Raw genomic sequence first — 24,813 nt, 5'->3', positions numbered from 1 at the left:
ACACTACACGAAAACAACTGGATCACAAAACAACACAACTCATCTACAGGTATTTAAGGAGAAGCTAAGTGAAAACGACATCATTTCATGTGTCACTTCCGCTCTAAAGGATGGAGGATGCAAACCTTTAAGGGTTTGCAAAACAGCCCTGCTTTCTCTCACGATCCCCTGCGAGGATCCTATCTGAGACACCAATTACCTTCTAGTTCACAGCAGAATCGAAGGCCCTGCTCTCTCAACCGTTTACCTAAAAGCCTGAGCCACTAAAAATATATTGAGATAGCTATAAGTGGATCCCTTCCATTCAGCGACGGAAATTATTACCCGGAGAGTTTGTCCAAACACACAGCAGTTTTCAAAACATGCAGCAAAAGCACTCATCTGTTTTAATGTTGGGGTAATTCTCAGAGCAACTAAGATGAAATTAAAATTTTAATTGCATTCATCCAAAGCCAGACATAGATGGAGTAGCTTAGGATGTCTGAAGCCATATTCTAGGTTACAAAGGCTAAAGGGACACATAGAAAGAAATACTCAAGCCTAATTGCTTTCTTCCAATCGTCTAACATCGGCAGGGTGCACCAGATGTGACGTGCCAATCATGGAAAGTACAAATGACAACTGGAAGCAAACTGTTGTGTCTATTCCCACTGGGAATGACATATCCCTAATTATTCATACAAAAAGCAAAGACGGGCTAGGTTTTAGTCTAATTGATTACGTTAACAGTGATACTTCATCTGTCACCCTTCCTACAAAAATGGAGAGGGGCTGAACCACCAGCAGCAAATCAAATGAGTGTCACTAATTTTTCAGATAAACTAATCCAAGCTGGCACTCAAATGAAAGCTCTTTAACATGTGTGCACTCAGGCCTCCCTCTTTAAGTTTGTGGTCCTCAAACTGTGGGGCAGACCCCACTGTTGTGGTGAAGCATCAATTCATGATATATTACACTTGCTGGCAACTTCATTAACTACACCTTGTTAGTACTCAATTGGATCTCATTTTGCCAGCAGAACTGCCTTAACTCTTCTTGGTATAGACCCAAAAAGGTGGTGGAAACATTCCTCAGACATTTTGATCCATATTGAGATGATAGCATCACACAGTTCGTGCAGTTTTGTTGGCTGCAAATAGACAATGAGGATCTTCCATTTCTCCAAATAGCAAAGGTGCTCTGTTGGGTTAAGATCTGGTGACTGTGGAGGTCATTTGATTGCAGTGAACTCATTGTCAAGTTCAAGAAATCAGTTTGAGATGATATGAGCTTTGTGACATGGCACATTATCCTGCTGGAAGCAGCAACCAGAAAATAGGTACACTCATAAAGAGTCAGCATCAATATTCAGGCAGGCTGTGGCATTTAAATGATGCTCAATTGGTACTAAAGGGTTGGGATCAAAGTGTGCTGAGAATCCCCCCACATCATTTCACCACCACTATCAGCCTAATCTGATGATATAAACTAGGGTGGATCCATGTTTTGATATTGTTTACACCAAATTCTGACCCTAAAAATTAAGACTCATCAGATGAGACAAGGTTTTTCCAGTCTTCTGTTATCTGATGTTGGTGAGCCCATGCAAATTATAACCTTAATTTGCTGTTCTTATCCAACATCTGTGGCACCTAGCGTGGTCTTCTGCTTTGCAGCCCATCTGCTTCAAAGTTCAATGTGTCGTGCACTCAGAGACGCTCTTCTGCATACCTTGGTTATAATAAGTGCTCTCCTTTCAGCTTAAAGTTAAAGGTTGTGAAAAAATCCCAGTGTCTACATGCCTAAATGGACTGAGCTGCTATCATGTCTTTAGTATTTTCATTACTGCTCCAGTCATCGTAGCTGAATAAACCTTCCTAATATTCACATAATAAGTTTATAGACAATACACTTTATTTTTCCAAAATGTGGGAAATTTCCTTGGTACAACTGCTAGAAGAATAGAATAAAAAAGGACAAAATACACATCTTAATAAGAGAAAAGTAATTTCAAATAAAAAAGAATAAAGTTTGATGATGAGAAATGAGCTGCAAAGACTTCCTTATAGTAAACAACATGAGAGGCAAAGGATTTTGAATAAGCTTATAGACTCAAAGCAAAGCTCAGTCCACTGGATGGACAAGACTGTGCTTGGAAAATAATTAAGGTTTAATCTTTAAATGTTTATTTGTAAAAAACAAAAATTTAAAAAAAGCACAATTTCATCAATTCTCCAGAAACGTGTCACAAATGCGGTGTTTTATCCAACTTTTAGCTGTCAGATCTCAAGTGTTTACAATTATGGAGAAGATAAAACATCAGATCCTCAAATTGACAAATAATGTGAATAATTAATAAATAATTGACACTGTTGTCACCAAATTATTGGTTAATTAACTCACCAGGTTAACATATAGCAAAGGACATCTACCCACATGTACACAGTAAGCTTTCTGTAATGTAGAAGAAGTGTTTTTTTTTTTTGTAAAAAATAAAATAAAAGTGACTTTAAAAGAGTATTTTGGGAAATAATTACTTCAGGAAGTTCAAAATCAAATTAGCAGTACACCCTCGTCCTCTTTCAGGTAATGGATTAGAAGAGCTGCAGGCAACCCCAGTTGTCAGTTTAATACACAACTGTTCAGCCAGATATTAAAGCACATAGTAAATGGAGTGGTACTTCCACAGTGCCTTTCTACTCAATTCGGGCACTTCTCTACTTTTGGTAAGTCTCATTCAGCCAATCACGCACACGTTTATACAGCACTTTTATCCTTACAGTATGAACATGTTTATGTAACTGTTAGTCCTCCTGGTAAAATGACAGACTTTGGAGTTTGCAAGATCAAACTGAGAAGGTTTCTAATAGCTGCCTTCAGAACCACAGGAAGTGAAAAAAGGCAAAACTGTTCTTTGAGTGTTTCTTTTTTTAATTGCACATTAAATTGATGTATGATGCACATTTTAATCTATGGTTCTTACACAACTTTTTCCCTTTTGCATTCTAGATGCACAGTCTCCAGTGGTCTGATCTCTCACGGTCTGTCTGTACAGCAGAGCCTACCAAAGATCTGAGTTCAGAACCGTGGACAGAGCTCACTAACACTTAGAGATGAGAGACTCTGCTCAGGGGGAGGTCAGCAGCCCTGTCTGGCCTGATTTACCACCAGCTGATCTCCAGCAATAAATCAAAGAAATGTGCTGGTCTGGAGGAAGCACGGGCTTTTGCCCAGGGACAAGCTTTTTACTTCAGACGTCCCTCCCTGCCCTCTGCAGTAGCCCGCACAGGCTGCTGCCGGCCGGCTCTCCAATGCTTCATGCACTTTCTTCACAGAAACTCCTACTAAGGACTCAGATTGTAGATTTGCTGATCTTTGCTCATTTTTATATGAATAAGTGTCATGAAGCAGCAGAACAGAGCAGCGGTGTTAGATACAAACTGCGGGTTTTAGGCACAGATAAGGGAGGCAAATAATAACAAATCTTAGGCAGACTTGTATTTCTTTTATAAAAAAAAATAACTTTTAAATCTGTGGACTTTAACTGAATCTCGTTGGCAATCGTCGCGGTCGCTTGCTGCCTCGTTATCGCCGACAGCAGTAATATTTGCTCTGAATTAAGCTACTTCATCATAAAAATCAACCGCCGGTGGCTAGCTGTTGATAGCAGACACACGGTTATGAAAGAAATCAAGAATAACTTACAAATTTATACGAATTGATAATCCAGCTTCCTTTGAGCTCTCAAAATGTAATAATTCCGTTCATCACCCGAGACTGCCTCCTTCTGTCGCCGGTAAACGCGCCGCTGAGAGGAGCCGCCAGATGGGGGAGGGTGAGACGGCTCAAATCAAACCAACCGTAACGGAGGGGTTGTTTTCCGGGAAGGTCTTTCAAAATAAATGCCCAATTTTCTTCTTCCTATTATTATTATTATCATCATTATTATTATCATTATTATTGTTATTGTTGTTGTTATTATTATTACAACGTTTCCAGGAAAATGTGTCAAATATGTATAAGATGAAATCCTTGTATTAGAGAAGCTGAAAGCACATGTTTTCTATTTTTCACTGTACTAAGAACAAGTATTTTTGGACAGTGGCAAATTGCTGTTATCTAAATAATCTTATTTTTATTTCTTCTTTGATTACTCACTCTTGCAGACATGACTGCCACAAAATTATCATTCATTTATACCAAGTTTTTTGATGTAACTCAACTGAAAAAAAATTCTAATTATTTGCTATATATTATACTGAATATACTTCATTGCCTGTGTGTTAACACACTGCGACTGTGTGTAGTCTGTGTAAAAATAAAGTAAAAATGGAGTAGAAATAGCCCATAATACTGTTTACTCTTAAAGGAAAAGTATGTATGTATGAAACACACCAAATGTATTTCGAGTCAGGTTGGGAAAATACCCAGAGATTTTTACTTCTTTATTCTGAAAGAAGCTTCCATGCAAATAAATGGACTGCATACAACACATTTCTTGGGGTTATTGTTTTGTTTTGATTTTTAAATGCCACATCCCTTCAGTAAAAAAAAGGTCTGTCTGCTCTTATGCATATTTAAAAATATTCCAGGTAGATATGAAGATTTTCTGCAGGAGTAACTTTCTTTTCTTGGAGGGCTGCATCTTGCTATCCAGGGTCCATGTTTCTGAAGCCTTTGAATCACTGCTGTGTAAAAAAAAATCACTGTATTTATTTATTTATTCATTATTTGTAATATTAATATTACAAATAAACAAAGTCATACAGAAGGAGAAGAAGCACCGAGCACTAGTGGATGATTTTGTTGAGTTTTGAAATGCCCTTCACGTCTTTTTTAAACTAAGAAGAAGTCGCTGATCAGCTCGTGCAGCTGGTTTTAAAGGATGACCCCAAACTTTGCAGCTCCATATTGAACACAGGATACGTTTCCCCTCCACACCAGCAGAGGGCGAGCCTTTCCAGCCGGCCCGCGCCACAGCATAAACCTTCCTGATCGAAGAGAAACTTTCCTTCCGGCTCCGGTCCCTTAACAAGTGGAAAGGTAAAGTGAGACTCGGCGCAATAATCCAAATAAATCTTCACCATCTCAGATTTTGTGAAATAAAAATAATAGTTTTTTCATTGTTATTAAAATTATAAATGGAGACATATGCGTATTTTAGCCTTAAACGCCTCTCAGTTGTTGATATTCGGCTTAGAAGTAGAGAAGTAACCCCGGCTTCAGCGTTCACGAACGGTTGCCATTTTTCTCCTGTGACGCGGTCTTCAGATATTAGCTTTTAATTTCTATAAAACAGAGTGGCTGTTGATGTGAATGTGTCCAAAAATTCGTGATGTGTTGAATTATTAAAGCGTCCGCTGATTGTCTCTTCAGCGATTTGATTTTCATTACTAGATGTGTCTTAGCACGCTAGCCAGTTAGCATGCTATTATTGAGGCTGCTGTAAGTATGGGTTGAGTTCCAGGGATCTGATGCACGTTGTCTCTTAATGCAGATGCTGATGCCCAAGAAGAACCGCATTGCTATCTACGAGCTCCTCTTCAAGGAGGGAGTCATGGTGGCCAAGAAAGACGTCCACCTGGCCAAGCATCCTGAGCTTGCTGACAAGAATGTACCCAACCTTCACGTGATGAAAGCGATGCAGGTGAGAAAGAACGAAGGTCCAGCTTGTAAAGTTCTCACCAAGACTAGAATTAACTGAGATGTAGTGACTGTAAATGGGCTCGTGGGGAGAAGAAAGTGGGGGAATGTGACAAAGTGATCATGAATGTGTTTTGAGCATCACTTAGAAGTTCTGGGTTTGTGTTTTTAAGTGGGAAGATGTCATTTGTCAGTCCAGATATCAAGTCCTGGTTGTGTACCTGTAAAATTTGTTTAGTAGTTTAACAGTACCATGCTGTCTGGACAATGTCCCCCTTACATGTTTGGGTTAGAGAAAGTTAAGGGATGAGAATTATATTTCTTTTCAGCAGTTAATTCTGAAGTGAAGCTCCTCTGCATTAAAAGGAGCCAATTTAGATGGTTTGGGCATGTTGTTATTACACCTCTTAGGGAAGATTTTTGTTTAGGCGTGGTCCAGATTGGGGTGGCTAAACCCGAGGCAAATTCAGGATACTCTAATTTGGGACTCTCTTCCTATCCTCCCAGAAGAGCGGGAGTGAGTGCAGATTTAGACTTTTCTTTTTATATTTATAATATAGAGCTGTTAAGAAGAGAGGAAGTAAGGGAATGCATGCAGAAAAAAGGACTTTGCTTGAAGGCGAACCTAGGCTGCTGCATTTAGTTCTGTGGCATGTGGTCATCTGGTACACCTATGAGTCCTTGATTTTATTTTGAGTTTACTGTGTAATGTATACAAGTGGCTGATGCCATCGCCACCTTGTGCATGGCGCTCACATCCCAGTGTTTTATGCAATGCCTGCCATAATGTCAGGACCTGTCCCCTTTGTGTGTGCCCCACCACTTTTTAATAGACGGTTTGATTTGGTCCACTGTTGTATGTGGGGGAAAAATCAGCATGTATCTGTTTATTTTTTATTTATTTTTCTTTGGCTTTCACAGAGGATGTAACATTTAGCTGATTTTTACTGCCGTCACACTCATGGCAAATGGCATTTACAGTAGGATATTACTGATGTGTATCTTTTGTGCCCTTTCAGGTTTCGTAAAGTTGTGTGGCTGATTATTTGCTCTTTCAAACATTTTTCACATGGGTGTTGGTGTCGGCTCAGAATCTATTGCATCTGAGTTCATTTTATCTTTTGGAATGATTGTAGGGCAGTATGGTGTGTGGTGGTTAGCACTGTTGTGCACTTACTTGCTTTCTGTGCACTTACCTGAGCAAGAAGCCTAAAGATACTTTCTGCATAGTGCTGCCATACCAACCTAGATTTTGTACTGATTTATTGTGGTAGTCAGTATAATGTGGTAATTGTGCTTTTCCGTGCAGTCTCTGAAGTCCTGTGGGTACGTCAAGGAGCAATTTGCCTGGCGCCATTTCTACTGGTACCTCACCAATGAGGGCATCCAGTACCTGAGAGACTTCCTCCACCTTCCCCCTGAGATCGTGCCCGCCACCCTGCGCCGCCAGACCCGCCCTGAGACCGCAAGGCCCAGGCCCAAGGGTAAAACATCTATCATACATGCTTGTTTCTAATAAGTTTTGATTTTTCATTTCCTGAAGCCAGAAATACTAGTAATAGTATTTAATATGTTAATGCTTCCTGAGGTTATAAATGATATTGAAGCTGATTGTGAACTCAAAATCTGGTGCTCAAACACAGTTTTCCAGAAATCAAAGTTGCTAATCTAAACTTCAGCAGATTGTTTTAGATGTTCTGGATCCTGAGTGTGATCTGTTCTAAATAAGGTTTATTTTTTTCTCTTTATCAATGAAAGTTTTTTGATTGACTTCTGAACTAGATCGTAACAATCTCATTTCATAATTTCCTTGCCTTTCGTTGAAGCTGAAGTTGCACTTTCAATTGGCATCTTCAATTGGATCTTATGAAAATATGCTAAAGAGGTTTCAGCAATTAAGTGCCACATAAAATGTTATGGTCTCCTCTTGCTGTTAGAGGGTGTTGTAAAGCATACAAATTTAAGTAGTTCATTAATAAACTCAAAAGAGGGACCTCAGAGTCCAAAGACTTATATTTAGTGAGAATTGTTAGCATTAAAATTAAAGAATTTTAAAGCCTATTGAATTTCCTCTTTTGGAAAGCCAGGAAAACTGGAGCTTAATGTTTTGTCATCTTTTTACCTGCAGGAGTGGAAGGAGAGAGGCCCGCCCGCCTTAACCGTGGGGAGGCTGACAGAGATGCTTACAGGCGATCTGCCGCGCCCCGTACGTATAACACCAACTACACTAGTCACATTATGAGTTGCTCATGTGGTCTTGTGATGTTTACATGAATGATGCAAACTAAAATGGTAATTTTGGATCATTAAATCATACGGTGGTGTTATTCATTAGTAAAATGTCTTGATTTTTCAGAGTGAAATGTGAAAATGCAGTGATGTGACCCATCACATGTTCCTATAGTTTGTCTACTCTTGTCTGAATGAGCACCTCAGTCCTCATTCTTATAGGCTGGTCACGCAGATATTAACACCAATAGTTGTAACCGCACAAAGCTCTGAAATGACCTGCCTCCAAAAAGTACAGGCATCTGCAGACATCCGAGCACCTCGATAAACTTTGAGTATATTTGTATAAAATTTTAAAGTTGGAGGACCTCTAGTGGCTGTCTGAATCACTGCATGTAAAAACTTTACACTGGCTACGTCACCTTTAGATGGCGGTAGAAACCAATGCCCTGGAAAATGTTAAACGTTAATGGTAAATGTAATGTTGTAAAATGGTTTGTTTTAAGCCAAATCACAGCCTGTTTCCAAACCAGTAGTGCTTGTGCCAAAACAAAAGCAAATGACATGTTAAATATGTTCTTAGGTGAGAATCTAAATCATGTTTCCTTTAGAAAACTGATCACAATGATTCAGATGAAACATGTTATCAAATATATATTATTGAAAGGATTGAGCTTGTATGACAAAGACAAAAATCGATGTATGTGGAGGATTTGGATTTTAAAAATGAGGCATATGAAGCTCCCATCACATCATTCTGATGTTCAGAAGGCAATTTGCTGGTGTGAACTTTAAACTTGTTTATCAAAGAAAAACAACAGTAAAAATTATTATTACTGCCCCACCCCCCCTGTCTAATTTTGGTATATATTTGACATGTTATGGTGAAGTTTTAACAAGTTTGACATTTCTGAAAGTTACTGGCTGACCTCTTAACTCATAACTTCTCCTTTAGCTGGTGCTGACAAGAAGGCAGAGGCCGGTGCTGGAGCTGCCACAGAGTTCCAGTTTGTAAGTACATTTCCTTTGTTTCATGCGGGTATTTTGAGAAATGGGCTGGCAACAAAAACCTTGTCTTGATCTTGAATGTTTTTCTGTTATAAGAATTGTTTTCTACAGCAGAACAACAAAGGCTCTCCTCCCTAAATTTGTGGGTGCGGTTTTACATGGGTTTTAAAAAGGAATGTCAGAAAGCTAAATGTGGTTTATACAGTGCAGCTGGAAAACTTGTAGATTCTTGTATTGAACATGTTGGTCGACTGACAACATTTTTCTGTTGCAGAGAGGTGGCTTTGGACGCGGCAGAGGACAGCAGCCTCAGTAAATTTCACTCTCTCTTTGTGTACAATAAAGAAAATCCAAATACAACTCGGTCTGTTTGTGCTTTTCTTCTTAAAGTATTTTGTAAGATGAGCAGGCGAAAGTCCACATACGTTGGTTATAAATTTGAGCAATGTGATGGTGGACCAGCTCAGGATTAATTGAGTATTAAAATACTTTGATAATTAATGAGTGTGTCAAGAGAGGTGCCACAGTGAGACTGAGATGGTGTCAAATGAAAAACAAATGCCTTTGTTTTTGGCAGGAAGTTAGTCTGGTGGGTAAATTGTGTGGAGGGTCATTTTTACAGTTATCTCCCTCACTGTTAGTCCACACAGAAAACATTAGGTGGTTATGGTAGCGTCAAGTTGAAATGATCTAGGACTCAATGACTCACCTGCATACTAAATTGGGCCTTTTTGCCAAAGTTATAATTAACCCAACATAACCTTTTTACACAGAGGAAAATTTCTTTTTAAAGTTAACATTGACTCTCATAGTTTTCCTGAAAGCAAAGATGGATCTGGGCTCTTGTGCGTGATGGACTGGTACCCTATCCAGGGTGTAGTGTGACCCTAAATTGGATAAGTGGAAGAAAATGAATGGATTGATTTTCCTATGTTGACAAAAAGTACTACCAACCCTGGAAAGGATGTCAATCTACCCTGATACTACTGAATATGTCAGGAACTATACTTGACCATGAGAAACCCAATTAGGTTGTAGCTGCTACTGAAGACTCTCAAAATGTTAACCAGCTTATCTTTTAATTTTATCTGACATTTCTACGATGTTTCAACACAAATTTGACTTGACAAATCTGCTTATAAGCAGATTTATCTAATGAAAGAAAGTGTCTTGACAGTCTTGAGATGTCCTGCTGCTGACATCCTGAAAGTAGACCTAACTCTTTTTACACATGAACCTCAAGAGTTAAAACAAACTGATGGGTGAGTTGGCTACAGAGTTACAATATTTCAGTTGTTGTAAATACCTACATACTCTAGAAAGAGCACACTTGGAGACGTATTGAACACACACACACCAGCCTGAATGTGAAATACTGGTGTTTATTTGTTGGCACATTTATATTACAATCTTCAGTCTTCTCACACTGGTCTTATTCCACAGTCCCAAATGACAAAAGAGGAAAAAAATTAAAAATTCCAGTGACACATAGACCTTGAACACAAATACAGATATGCAACTTCAAGGCTGAGGTCAACGGTTCAAAAGTGAAGTTATCAAATTCAGAGTTTGTTTGGTTGTTTTTCAGAGATGGCAGCTGTCTTTTTTTTTTTTTTTTTTAATTAACATTTTTCCAGTCGTTTAGCAGGTGAAACGGTCATTGTGCTAAAGGAAAACTGTATGTTACAAATCCTCAGCTGCTAAGTGATGTGCTTTGTTTTATTCTTTTGCTTTGGCCACAAGATGGGGCCCAACTAACTGACATGGCAACACATTAATAAACCGTCCACTTTGGTAAATTAAATGAAGTGACTTTATCTGAAGCTCCAGTGGTTTCAAGTTAGGAAGCGTCATTATTTTAAAGAGGCAATTTTATAGCCAAGAAGTCCAAGAAAGGGTGAATGTGTTTGTACCATCTAATGATACCATCAGTCTAATGTGGAATTCAAGTGAAAACCTTTACTTCCACATTTCCCGCTAGCACTCCAACCTAAATCAGTCAATTTGTGACAGAAACTGTTTGAATTTTAGTAAGAAGGGTTAAAAAAGAAAAAAAGAATTACAATAATCCTTTAGGACCAAAGCCAAAGTGCATTCTCTGGCTATCAGATTGCTGTGTTACCTATATACAAGACATCAGGTTGTCAGTAACAAGAGAAGACAAAACAAAACACAGGATAAGGAATAAGTGGTTATTAATAATTAAAAATGACTGGCTGTTTACTTTACTGTTTAAATCCTCCTCACATTCATTTTGACAGTACCTGTCACCCGCATCAAACTAGAGAGCCATAGTTTATTAGGCTTTTGTTTTCTGTCATATGTAGTTTCATCCCGTTTCTATTTAATTGTACCTTTAGATGATGACTAAAAAGTCTAATCAACACAAAATCTCATTTCAAGTGCCAGGTAGAGCATCATAAAGCAAGACTTTGACCACCACACCTTTCTAAAACAGCAGTAAAAACAGTCCAAAGTCTCAGGCTGGAGGAGACTTTAGACCCTTTTCACCTTAACTGTCATTCAGAAGAGATCTGAATTCCTGGATTATTGCAGGGCAGTGTTAGCAGCTGTGCTAGCATGTGGTGATTTCCACCATAATCATAAACATGGAAGAAAAGACTCAGTCCACCACTAAAAGCCACTCTGCTCTTTGTCTAGATAAACTTTGCTCCGCTTGCTTTCAGTTCTCATTTCCTATCAAAGGGTTTCTCATCAGATTGTGAATCATAAGACTGGAGTTTTCTGTGCAAATTCATTGTTAAATACATAAGTACTGCCAAGTCTCCCAACAAACCCTAATGAAATCTTTTTAAATCTATGGGCATCAAATACTTTTTTAATGTGGCTATAATCAGTTTTTTGTTAACATGATTTTTTTTAATGTAAACTGTGTTTCTCTTATGCAAGAATCAAAGACCTTTTGCCTATGTACTTAAACTCAACTTTACACTATTATTCAGCATCTTTTAGCTCCTTCTTGTGGTTTTCCAGCCTGCAGTCCCACATTGCCTGCATTTATACAGTTGTAGCATAGTTTTCAGCTGCAACTGCTTAGCAAAAACAGAGTAAACAGCCATCTGGTGAAAGTAGTGGCGGGGTTATAAACTAGTCAGAAAGAGATAAGGGAGAGCAAACAAAAGATGAATAAAAGGAAAAACAGAACCGAATGAAATTCACCAGTTAGAAAAAGACAACTCCAAACAAATGCAAATGTTTGTTGGATGTGCAAATTTTGTGTCCTATAAACTTGGAAGGTGAAATGTATCAGATCTGCTTATGCAAATTTTTCCAAATTTATCAATGTGGGGAAAAAAAGGCAGAACACCAAAGTAGGGCTGGGCGATATATCGAGTTTTTAAAAAATATCGATATATTTTCATACGAGATATAAGATGTGACAATATCATTTATATCGATATAGTCTATGTTACGTTATAATTATACTTGTGGAGCCGCAGGTTTGCCTCTCTTTCGTCCACTTTTGTCTCTACGCAACGTTACTCGGCCTCGCCTCTCCTGCACTGAACACAACTCCCCCATAGCTTCACCTGCAGGCAATGACAAGATGAAAGCGGAAAATCTCCGTTAGCGAGTTACCGTGCGTGGGGCTGGATGGCGTCAACGTGTTAGCGAGCTAACCGCGCTAACGACATGCAGCCCAGAGGGGCTGCACGGCCTAAAATCCTTTCCTTTTCTCAAAAATCGACAGTGCGCCTTATGTATGAATTCTGGTTGTGCTTACTGACCGCGAACCGATTTTATGTGGTACACAGCGCTCAGCAATCTGTCAAAAAATGTTTTAATATGACTTTGCTAAGCTACGGAGCTGCACCGCTTGATGGATTGTCGGAGAATTACGGCTACAGAGGAGGAGCCTCGCGGAGTGATACGTACTGTGTGTGTATAAGGATGGCACCTGTTCAGAGACGTGGTGCAGCTGTGAAATCTATCTCTTTGTTATTATGCTCAGCGTCTATTAGTTTACATTTTGACTGCACAATTGTGAGCTCTTTGTTTAGCACAAAAACAACATTGTTTTCTTTTATTTATGGACCATGATTATTTAATATATGCTGATAATTTATTTTTGAGTAATATCTACGCTGTATGTAAATAAAAGTGCCCGTGTGACATCTGGGACACAGTGTGACTAAGAACTCTCTTTTTGTTCTTAACTTATGGCTTAAAAAAAAAAAAAAAAAAAAAAAAAAAAAAATCGAGATATATATTTTATATCGCCATCCAGCTAAAAAATATCGAGATATGAATTTTGGGTCATATCGCCCAGCCCTACACCAAAGTGGGGAGATCAATGAAAGAAACCCTCTAGGGGAAAATTCACTGATTAAACCTAGTGGTACAGAGGAGGAAAAGACTCCAGGCTTTCCAACTCAGAATGCAGTTATACTTCATTTCATAGTTTGACTAAAGATGATAAACAAAAAAAACAAAACAAAACAAAAACAAAAAAAAAAAAAAAAAAAAAAAATCCTTGCCATTACCAATTAATTTTGGTCTAAAACAAAAACATTAAGGTTGTTACAATTTTCTATTATAAATAGGCTCTTTAATCTCACCCACAGCCACATTCCTTGTTCTTTAGCCTCTGATGTACTGAATGCTATCTCAAGAGAAAATTCCTCACAGCTTTAAAGCCAACGCAGTGAGTTCAATCAGGTTTTCCAGCCTCAATTGAAATGACATGTAGCACTCACAGATGTGTAAGAGGTGTTTTGTCATTTGTATTCTCATCTTTGATCTATACAGAAATAAACAATTTACAATAAAAACCTCTTACATGCTATCTACAGCGCCTCCAGTTTCACAGTATTGAGCCAGCTGCTTCACGCCACATCGCAGCCAAGTGATGCAGCTGAGCTAAAGAGACTTTTGCCAAACGTTAGAGAGAAGGAAAAAAAAACCCAAAAACAAACAAACAAACAAACAAACAAACAAAAAAAAAAAAAAAAAAAAAAAAGTATCCAAAAAGCATTTTACATGTTAAAAACAAGGTCTCAAACTGTACAAGGCTTGTTTGTTCTGCATCTTGCCAAAATCAGTTTGACATCAGTTTAATGTCAAGCAGGTGTTTTGAGTATTTTGGGGGATGCAGAATAAATACTAAGGAGGGAAGGTTTAAAAAAAAAAAAAAAAAAAAAAAAGAGTCATGACCATAATGAAAAGTGCCCGCTAAATTCATCTGTACTATGTTACAAACACAATGTAAACAATTGCTTTTAACCAATCTGAATGTGAGGAGTAAAATATGGAAATTGTTTTAATAACTTAAGTGATATGTGCTGCACTTTGAAATTACACAAGTCCATGATTCTGAAATCTACTATTTCCACCCTCTCAGTGTTTGGAGGAAGACTCTGTAGTCAGTCACATGAAAGCGTTTTAACAAAGAAAACAAAAAGGGATCAAAAAGAGAAGAGTGAGGACAAAGATGGTTTTTACATTGTCTGCTGACATTCTTTCAGTCACTGTGCAGCGCATATACATATATACATATATGCATGCTCTGAAATTGAAACCTGTAGTGCTTGGCTAGCTTCCCAAATAGGAAAGAAACACAGCTGAAAACAGAAATGGAAAGAATATTGAAATTAAGGGGCCGTATCCTTCAGGTTTAAAAAAAAACAACAACAAAACAAAACCACAAAAAAACATAACAAGAACAACTACAACAGGAGAAGAGTGAAGAAAAGCCAAAAGACCTTACCCTGTCTGTCACACAGTCAGCATCAGGTCACTCGAGTGAGTGAAACGCAACAACAATAGCGCTCATGCAAGACAAGTCACTTCCCACAATTCTTTTCGTTCAGATACAATTTTTCCTATCCTTAAAACAGGGGAGGGAGTACACTTATTATGGGCACATTCATTCACAGAAAAATAAACAAAAAAAAAAAAAAAAAAGATGGAGACATTAAAAAGACCACCAAAAGCCTTCAGCTTAAGCACTAAGTATACACTTTTACATTACAACAGTAAAAAGTAGTTCTTGCATTCAATAAACACCACGCTAAGGGTGTGTTAAGGAAAAGGGAATGAGGGGACACTTCATGCAGTTGTCAGTAAAAACAAAAACAAAAAAGAAGAGGGGTCAAAAATTACATTTACATTTACAAAGTGTTTTGGACTATTCATCCAACACTTGTTGAGTCTGCACCAGATTTCTGGCACAAAGGAGTTGGCAAGGCAAACCATGTTACTGAGACAAAAGAAAGAAGAGAAGAGAAGAGAAGAGAAGAGAAGAGAAGAGAAGAGAAGAGAAGAGAAATAACACAAGTAAGAGCGCAGGTGGTGGCGAAAGCTCCTGGGGTATTCAGAGTTGTGGTTTTAGTTATCTGATCCCAGAAACAGAGCTCTGATTGATGCTGTAGGTAGGGGAGAGGTCCCCACCTATCGTGGTCACCAGTGGAGTTCCATTACTGGTCAGACAACTCTCCTGGAGAGCCTCAAAGTAGGTGGCCTGCACAGGCTTGTGACACTGCAACACTTGTATGGCATCGTCTATTTTAAACCATTCCCTTTTTCTCCCTGTTTTGCAGAAAAAGAAAGCATTGTGGAGAAGGTTAACATGCAAGAAAAAAAAACAACACACGGGGAAAAAAAAAAAAGTCATTATGAAAAATGGGTTTTGACTGATTATTAGTACTGTACACACAGCTAAAGTGAAAATCACAAGGGCAGGAACAAAGCTGGTTTTATAATCTTCCCCAGTAAACACACACTAAAAACTGTAATATCACTAAGGCCAGGCAAAAAAAAAAAAAAAAGCTACAGTCAAGCATGTGACTGCCTGAGAACTTTGTCCGTATGATCCCCATTCTGACAAGTAAACAAACAGTGCTTTACCAATGTTGACTGAGTCCTCCCAGTCCTCCAGCACCTCCGTTACAATAAGAACATACACATAGGTCCTGTGTTTTCTCTCCTGGTTCTGTGGAAGAAAACATTTGCATAATTAACCAAACAGTAAGGTGACACTTAAAGACACCCCCCCAAAAAAGTCAACACACAGCAGCTCACCTCAAATATTCCCACCAAGCGACCTAAAGTCCCCTTCACACCAGCCTGTAAAATGAATGAAAAATGATGAAATGCTCAGTAAATACTGTCACAGGATGAAGTCACAACAGACGATTAAAGGCTTTTCGTTCAATATGAAGAGATTGAGGTCTATGCAAAAACACTTGTATAATTGAATGCACTCCAACAGCCTAACAATAAACACCCATTTGAACCTCATAGTGTTTATTTGAAATAGTTTCAAATAGAGCTGATTTAATTTGTACGGTAATTGGAAATGGTGTTTGTTGTGCACTGGATTATATTACATCATAAGATTGTGTTTATCCCCACACATTCACTCCATCTAAATCCTGGATTGTGGTTTTTGCGTCCACAAAATAAAAACAATATACAGCATATACAAAGACTGAAGTCTTGTTCTGCATGCACTTTCCTGCAACGAGGCACATTATTTAGGGCTGTAAAACAAAAACAATTGGGGATGTTCTTGTACACTAACTTAATAGGCAAGAGAGATTTTTAGTAGATACACTTATCGTATCCATTTGAAAATTTGACTTCCTTCGAGTTATGGCATTTACAAGATTTTCTGAAAATTTGAGCCATGACCTTGCCCTCAAGGTAACATATTCAATCTCATCCAAGATTTTTAGCACATACCTATGGCATCAATTTGAATATCCTACATTGCTTTGTTCTCAAGTTATCTCATTCACAAACTTGGGAGTCCACATTTGCCCTTTAGTGTCCACTGGCACTAGTGTTGCACGTTGTCTTTTGCTTCGGCTGAGTGTTGCACATTAAAGACATATTAGCCTCACTGACAGAAATTTTCACTGCTGACAAGCCAGGGCAGCAATGTTCAACTGTCCAGTCAACTGATTGTGCACATTCCTACAAAATACAGTCATGTGAGTCTTGTGAAAACCGAAGTACACCCTTACTGCCTCCAAAGGAATTAAGAGGGTAAGCAGAAGCCAGGTGCTACTAATTAAGTGGGTATGCAAGTGTGAAGAAGTTTGAACAAGTATGGGTTGTTTGGAAGGGTTGCCAGGAGAAAGATTAATCTCTGTAAAAAGAACATGGCAACACAACTTGGGTTTAGGTTAACAAAGTTGCATATGAACAAACCACACACTTGTGGAACAATGTCCTTTCAACAGATGAGACCAAAGTGAAGATTTTTATTACCATAATACAAAACGCCACATTTGGATAAAACCCAAACACAAGCTATCAGCACAAACCTCTGATACCACTAACAATGCCTAAAACTTGGCCAAAATTGGGTCATGCAACAGGACAATGATCCAAAGAATACCAGCAGATCTACAACAAATTTACAAAGAAAGGACTCAAGGTGTTGCAATGGAACAGTCGAAGTCGGGACCTCAACGTGACAGAATCATAAGAGATCTGTGCATAGAAAATACCCGCAAACCTCAATGAGGTGAAAAAACTTTGTAAAGAAGAGTGGGACCAAATTCCTCGACAATAATGTGAAACTGACAAAGTCAAACAGAAAATGATTACTTGCTGCTGTGTACTTATTGCTGAGCATACTTCAGTTTATCGCAGGACTGCTTAGTCCGATGAAAACTCTTTTCATATGACTGTATGTCATATGACATGTTGTTCTTCTTTTGATTACACTGAAAAGCACGCTTTTGACAGCTGTCCAACAGTGTCAGGAGCCACTAGCATATATCTTGCCTCCTTTAGCTTTAACACAAGCCAAAAAAAGAAAAAAAGTAGAGAAAAAACAAAGCAAAACAAAAACAAGGTTTTTGCTGCCTCAACTTCAAAACCAGTTTGTTTTATTTTTTCCTAGAAGGGATTGGTTTCCAAGTTTCTCTTTAGATACCATGTTATCATTACCCAACTTCGCCCAACAGATAACACACTTGGGCTAACAGTCGTTGACATTGCTGGTCCAGCAGAAGTCATATGACAGGTATTTTTCACGCATCTCCCCTTAACTGTAAACTTTGTTTTCCCACAAAACAAAGCACTATATTTTCCCCTATTAGGCTCCCATACAGTGGGGCAAAAAAGTATTTAGTCAGCCACCGATTGTGCAAGTTCCCCCACTTAAAATGATGACAGAGGTCAGTAATTTGCACCAGAGGTACACTTCAACTGTGAGAGACAGAATGTGAAAAAAAAAAAAATCCATGAATCCACATGGTAGGATTTGTAAAGAATTTATTCGTAAATCAGGGTGGAAAATAAGTATTTGGTCAATAACAAAAATACAACTCAATACTTTGTAACATAACCTTTGTTGGCAATAACAGAGGTCAAACGTTTACTATAGGTCTTTACCAGGTTTGCACACACAGTAGCTGGTGTTTTGGCCCATTCCTCCATGCAGATCTTCTCGAGAGCAGTGATGTTTTGGGGCTGTCGCCGAGCAACACGGACTTTCAACTCCCGCCACAGATTTTCTATGGGGTTGAGGTCTGGAGACTGGCTAGGCCACTCCAGGACTTTCAAATGCTTCTTACGGAGCCACTCCTTTGTTGCCCGGGCGGTGTGTTTTGGATCATTGTCATGTTGGAAGACCCAGCCTCGTTTCATCTTCAAAGTTCTCACTGATGGAAGGAGGTTTTGGCTCAAAATCTCACGATACATGGCCCCATTCATTCTGTCCTTAACACGGATCAGTCGTCCTGTCCCCTTGGCAGAAAAACAGCCCCGTAGCATGATGTTTCCACCCCCATGCTTCACAGTAGGTATGGTGTTCTTGGGATGCAACTCAGTATTCTTCTTCCTCCAAACACGACGAGTTGAGTTTATACCAAAAAGTTCTACTTTGGTTTCATCTGACCACATGACATTCTCCCAATCCTCTGCTGTATCATCCATGTGCTCTCTGGCAAACTTCAGACGGGCCTGGACATGCACTGGCTTCAGCAGCGGAACACGTCTGGCACTGCGGGATTTGATTCCCTGCCGTTGTAGTGTGTTACTGATGGTGACCTTTGTTACTTTGGTCCCAGCTCTCTGCAGGTCATTCACCAGGTCCCCCCGTGTGGTTCTGGGATCTTTGCTCACCGTTCTCATGATCATTTTGACCCCACGGGATGAGATCTTGCGTGGAGCCCCAGATCGAGGGAGATTATCAGTGGTCTTGTATGTCTTCCATTTTCTGATGATTGCTCCCACAGTTGATTTTTTTCACACCAAGCTGCTTGCCTATTGTAGATTCACTCTTCCCAGTCTGGTGCAGGTCTACAATACTTTTCCTGGTGTCCTTCGAAAGCTCTTTGGTCTTGGCCATGGCGGAGTTTGGAGTCTGACTGTGGACAGGTGTCTTTTATACAGATGATGAGTTCAAACAGGTGCCATTCATACAGGTAACGAGTGGGGGACAGAAAAGCTTCTTACAGAAGACGTTACAGGTCTGTGAGAGCCAGAGATTTTCCTTGTTTGAGGTGACCAAATACTTATTTTCCACCCTAATTCACGAATAAATTCTTTACAAATCCTACCATGTGAATTCATGGATTTTTTTTTCACATTCTGTCTCTCACAGTTGAAGTGTACCTCTGGTGCAAATTACTGACCTCTGTCATCATTTTAAGTGGGGGAACTTGCACAATCAGTGGCTGACTAAATACTTTTTTGCCCCACTGTATATGCAAATTGCCAGGGATTTGGCTCTCGTTTTTTTTTGTTTTTTTTGTAGTTCTAAACTGCAAAAATTTATGATCCTCACAAACAAAAACAAAAAGAATTGGTGCACCACTTGGAAAACACTCTCCTAGCTGAAAAAGCTAACATCCCTAAAAAAGGGATCAATTCACAAAGTAGGTCAATGTCAGGTTCCCCCCTCATAATGACTGGACATAAATTACTTCTACAGCAATGAAATTACTATTAAACACATTGATAATTGTCATTGATTTCTTCTGACAAAATGTTTAACATTAATCAAGCAACTGACAAAATAAACAAAAACAAAACAATAATATAGTGAGGAAAAACAAATTCACAATCTGTCAGAGCCCAGTCTCAGATGTCCAACTACTAGTCAAAAAAACTAAACTACATAAAACATAATATTCAACAAAAACAGAAAAACATTTTTCAGAGGCTGAAGCCACAGTTTTCTTGGAAAGTGCCAGATTAGTGGGGGGAAAGGTTCCTGATTTACTGATCAACTGATTTTTAAAATTGACTTATTATACATCTGAAAAATAACCCTCTCTCAACTTTTGGCACTTTTTGACAGCCTCTCTCTCAAAATCGTTTTTAGTTTTGTCATGTAAAAGGTCAGGGAAAAAAGCAGATGAATAAAAACTTTGCAAGTTATTATACCTTTTCTCACAATCCTAAAATCAGAGCCATATAAATGTCACAACCTTTCTGTCATAGAGAAACTTTAAGGTCTCTGAGAGCTTAATATTGTTGAGAAAATTTTAACACCAAAAATCATCTCCAAGATTTTAACTCCCAGAGGTTAACAGTAGGTCAGGTTTTGATACAGCACCAGGCCTCTCACTGACATCTCTGCAGCTTCTTCCTCAGTTTCCAGTTTCACTCTATAAATAAATGTTGACTCCACACACTGTACCAATTGCACTCCTAAGGCCTTCAGCTTGATCATATGGTAAAGAGCAGGCACACCACTAGAAACTCCAAAGACGAGCCAGGGATTAAGTAATAGGCCAAAAGTCAACCTGTTTGTTTTTATGAGATGGAAAAAGTCTCCCAGCTCTGGCATTCATGTAACACAAGACTACTGGGCAACACTTGGGAAGAGGATGTACAGCTGAGACTTCGTTACCAGTTATGCAATGCGTCTTCAGGTTGCAGGGTCGGGGTGCATCTCCAAGATACAAGGATTAACAGAGATAGTGAACAGTCTAACAAAGAAACCCTCTGTAAATTTTGGCTTGCTACTGCATGCCTTGTCTTCACTCTCATCCCTGGAGAGACTCCAAACCAATAAGCATAAGCAATCACTTATCACTTATACGGTGATCAGAACAGGCTCACCAGGATTAGGATATGTCCTATTACACCATCGTCCAATAAAAGGCTTAGAAAGCCAGTGTAGTTGGTGATGTATCAAGCAGCACTCAGTCACCACAGAGTTTCAGAATGTAGCCTTTTAGCACATAAGGAGCCTGAGAAGTGATGTGACATTGCTTTTGACCCTGTGGAAATTTGCTGGCAGGCCTAAGTGTCCTGCAACCACCAAAGCTACCAATCAGCAGGAGCCAGGATAAGGGATGATATCAGCATCCATCAGTGTGACGGATCACACAGAGAGGATAGGCTTTATAAGGTCAGCGGCCCACTAGGAGCCAACCGCCGGGTGAGATTCAGTGTCTTATGTGCCCTGTGTCCATTCTGATCAAAATATCCAAAGGATGAACAGCATGCAGAGTGGAAGAATACCTGATTTAACAAACAGGCGTAGGCAGTATAAGTAGGATATTGATTTCCAATTAGCTTCAGAACTGTTTACTAATTACTACCCATCCACCCCAATACAGAACAACAAAAACAACATGTTGTGTCCTCCAAGCTGCCCTTGTAATGTGACCACTACTGTATACTAATATATATAGCTACGAGAAACTTACAAACAATAAAACTCAATTGTTGTCATTTTTTGCATTTGTGTGACTTGACTGTACTGCAGTCAAACTGCTGTGCAGCCAGTGTTCAATCTCTGTGTGACCTCCTTTGACACCTAAAGACTGCTTTGTAACATGATGCTATGATACAGCTTACATGTTGCTAGGCTCTCTCTCTTACTGTCCATGCAAACAGGATGACTGCATTGACAAAATGGATTTTGAGAACAAGGTATCAGGCTCAGTGTTAAATACAGACAAGTTAACAGAACTGTAATACAATACATCTTATGAGTCTATACTCAAACAAATTTGCCACACTTTCTGAGAATTATATTTCCAGCTACTGACATTTCTGAAAAGGATCACGTTAAGGTTCCCAGTACGCAGTATACATAGAGACAACATCTGTCACTTGGAAAACCAAAGAGAAAAGGCCATCATACTACAGGCTTAAATAAGATATAACAATATTGAGTGACACAACCAACCTCTTCACACACTTCTCGAGCTGCTGCAACATTGGGCTCCTCTTCGGGCTCCATTCCCCCTCCAGGAACTATCCACTTGTCAGGATGTCGACTACTGCTCACCAGTAGCACCTGCAAAACACCCCATACAATACTGGTCAGGTATGACAGTCCAACTCTGAGTTACTGTTCACATAATATCAACTGGGACATCGAAAAATACAACTCAAGAAAAATGGAAATGATAACTCATTGGGTTTAAGAAAACTAGTACTTTTATTACTGTCAATAAATCATAGCTAGTGAACTAGTTTAGATGTTGGGTTCTTAGTGGAGATGAGCTGTGGAACCCCTGGCTGCCAGTCAAATAATCTACAGTCTTAGGTAAAAGTTTCCACTTTGGTGCTGGTAATGCTGATACGTTTCCTGTAATCAACAACCCCTGTCTACACAGTCTGGCCTTTACTTTAACCAAAATGAGGAATTGGTTTGGTCCCATCTCCTCCCCTAGAAAAATGTAAGTACAAAGACATCTTTGTGTCTCCTTTTGACTGTACGTGAGCGTCCCAAATCGCGACTGAGCTCAAGTAATCCACAACACGTTTTCGCTTTTTCTGATACGGCTAGATAGGAGCGATAAATACACAAATAGCATTAATAATGTTGTAAAATATGCACACAGGGCTCGACGCTTCCATTAAGCTGGTGCTCCAAATATCAACAGTGTCAATTTCGCAAACAAACTAATCAAAATACACAAGTGATACAAGCCGGCTATCACTGCCAGAGTCATCTTCTGGCTTAAACTAGGATAGCTACTAGCTACATAGCAGTACAATGTTTGGCTAGTAATACCAGTTGCATTAACACAATACACTTAGCTCGCCAAACTATCTGTAACGCGAGCAGATACATATCTTAGCTGTCGCTTTAAATACTAAATATTCTCTGTCCATCCGACAGCTGGTAGTGATAGAGTCAGCACTCACCACAGCCTGTACTGTGGGCTGTGGTTGCTGGCCGATAGCCGGCTGCCCACGGCAGCAACCCGGGTAGTTAGCAAGCTAACGTTAGCATTAGCGCGGAGCTAGTAAGTCTGGTCATAACCGAGGCTGCTATCTGCACTGCTAAAGAGGCTTACATAACACTCGAGTAAGTACCAGCTAAAAAATAGTGACTAATCAAAACGTCGGGAGTCGACACGAGAATAAAACATATCATTTTCCAGCTGGGATAAAACCAAAGCCGTGTTGATAAACGTCTCGATCTACACACAACAGAAAAGGCTGGATAAAACCTACGGATGCTAATATTAGCTTGGCCCTCCAGACAGTTCACATCACCGAACTCACCTCCTCCTCGCTCTCGCTCCTGAAGCACAGGCAAGCGGCCCGCTTCTTGTAGCCATCCCCGTCGTACGTCCGGGTTTGGTTTGACTTGAGCTTCATCATTTCGGGAGCGTAAAAGTTCAAAAGTACAGCTATATTTGCCACTTATAAAGACGATGGTTGTAGACGCAAAGTCCTCCTACGGGGAACCTCGGCGTTTTACTTAAAAGAAATAACTTCTTCTTCGCTTCATTTTCACAAACCTGGGAACATCTACGGCACGGTCGCCATTACAAGGAGCCGCTACGCCCACGACGTAGTTTAACCATTAATAGCTTGGCGAGCGTAAGAAATTTACCTATCAAGGGTTGAAGAATTAGGGCAACGAAGCGTGGGGGAAAACGCAGCACCACGCTCTGACTGGAGTGAGCCGGTAAAGGGAACTGGCACGTGAGGCTCCAACTAGATGGCCCGGTCTACTTATCTGATGCCGATATTAATTTATATGACTTTTTTATTTGGGGAAACATCGTATTTAGCGTAATCAAATTAGTTTGCTGCTCACATTAGAAAAAGAGACACCAGGTTAATTCATCAGTTTCAGCACCGCAGGTAATGGACAGCGCAGGAATGGCCCTCAAAATAGAGAAAAGCTGTTTTTAGGCAAACACAAAATTCAAGTAAGTCTTCAAATGTATTTTTGTCAAATCCTAATATACTTCAAATGGAAAATAGCTGCAAAATACCTAAATAATAGAAATTGTTAATAAATTATTAAGCGTAAAACTGGATTGACCTATAATAAAATTATATTTTAATTAAGGTGGATAGTCTACTATCATGTTGATTTTCAACCTTGTTATCCCTACATGGGAGTTTTAGTATTTAATTGCTCAGATGCTTGTCAAAACACATTTTCTAATAATACATTATAAACTATAATTATACACTGTAATGGCCTTGGGTCTCTTTTTATACAGGTTAAAAAATACATTTGAAAGTCCTCCACGAATCTTCTTTTATTCTTCATCTAGTACTATCTAATGCCCCATATCTGCAGAGCAGGCTGTGGCTCTAACAGTGCATACTAAATCAACATAGAAGCAAATAGCGTATCGATCAGAAAGAACACTTTTGTGCCCTCAGTTAGATCACAAAGACATTTCTGAATCTTTATCTTTGCTTTCCAGGAAAGGTCGACCAAAGTTTGAATCTTATCAGGGTTTTCTGCATTGTTATAACTTGGATAAGACATATAAATATGTCTTATAAGTCCAATTTAGGAAACAGCATTGGATGGTCTGGGCTTTTCGATGTTGCTAAAAAAGCACCTTGCTCTGCATTTGCATTATTATAAATGAACAAACAATGAGTCACAGTCTTACAAACCTGTTCAGGTCCCTAAATAATCAGTTTAATCTCATTATTGCAGCGACTTAATTGTGGGAACTCCAAATTGAATTTTAAATTGAATTTGTTACATAAACTTGCCAACCACACAACAAAACCCTGTCCTTAACA

General features: G+C 39.2%; 3 protein-coding genes across 3 annotated transcripts in view; 1 reads left to right on the top strand and 2 right to left on the bottom strand.

Annotated features, from left to right (window-relative positions):
* Positions 1-4,103, bottom strand: part of pacsin1b (protein kinase C and casein kinase substrate in neurons 1b) — a 45,569-nt gene extending 41,466 nt beyond the window's left edge. The window contains exon 1 of the mRNA XM_082532477.1: positions 3,685-4,103. The gene's annotated coding sequence lies outside the window, so the exon portion shown is untranslated. The remainder of the gene's footprint in view (positions 1-3,684) is intronic.
* An 809-nt stretch (positions 4,104-4,912) lies between these two features.
* rps10 (ribosomal protein S10) lies at positions 4,913-9,219 on the top strand. The gene is made up of 6 exons (XM_082534620.1): positions 4,913-5,022; positions 5,477-5,626; positions 6,932-7,106; positions 7,751-7,828; positions 8,807-8,862; positions 9,134-9,219. The coding sequence occupies exons 2-6, from the start codon at positions 5,477-5,479 to the stop codon at positions 9,173-9,175; spliced, it is 501 nt and encodes a 166-aa protein (XP_082390746.1). The 5' UTR covers positions 4,913-5,022; the 3' UTR covers positions 9,176-9,219.
* A 1,002-nt stretch (positions 9,220-10,221) lies between these two features.
* nudt3b (nudix (nucleoside diphosphate linked moiety X)-type motif 3b) lies at positions 10,222-23,765 on the bottom strand. The gene is made up of 5 exons (XM_082532806.1): positions 23,317-23,765; positions 21,986-22,096; positions 15,901-15,945; positions 15,727-15,811; positions 10,222-15,408 (listed from the first exon to the last, which is right to left on the bottom strand). The coding sequence occupies exons 1-5, from the start codon at positions 23,413-23,415 to the stop codon at positions 15,212-15,214; spliced, it is 537 nt and encodes a 178-aa protein (XP_082388932.1). The 5' UTR covers positions 23,416-23,765; the 3' UTR covers positions 10,222-15,211.
* Between the last annotated feature and the right edge of the window lie 1,048 nt (positions 23,766-24,813).

This window comes from Aulonocara stuartgranti (assembly GCF_965226115.1).
Source record: "Aulonocara stuartgranti genome assembly, chromosome: 5".
Classification (NCBI taxonomy): Eukaryota; Metazoa; Chordata; class Actinopteri; order Cichliformes; family Cichlidae; genus Aulonocara; species Aulonocara stuartgranti.
This window is presented reverse-complemented; position numbering and strand designations above follow the sequence as displayed.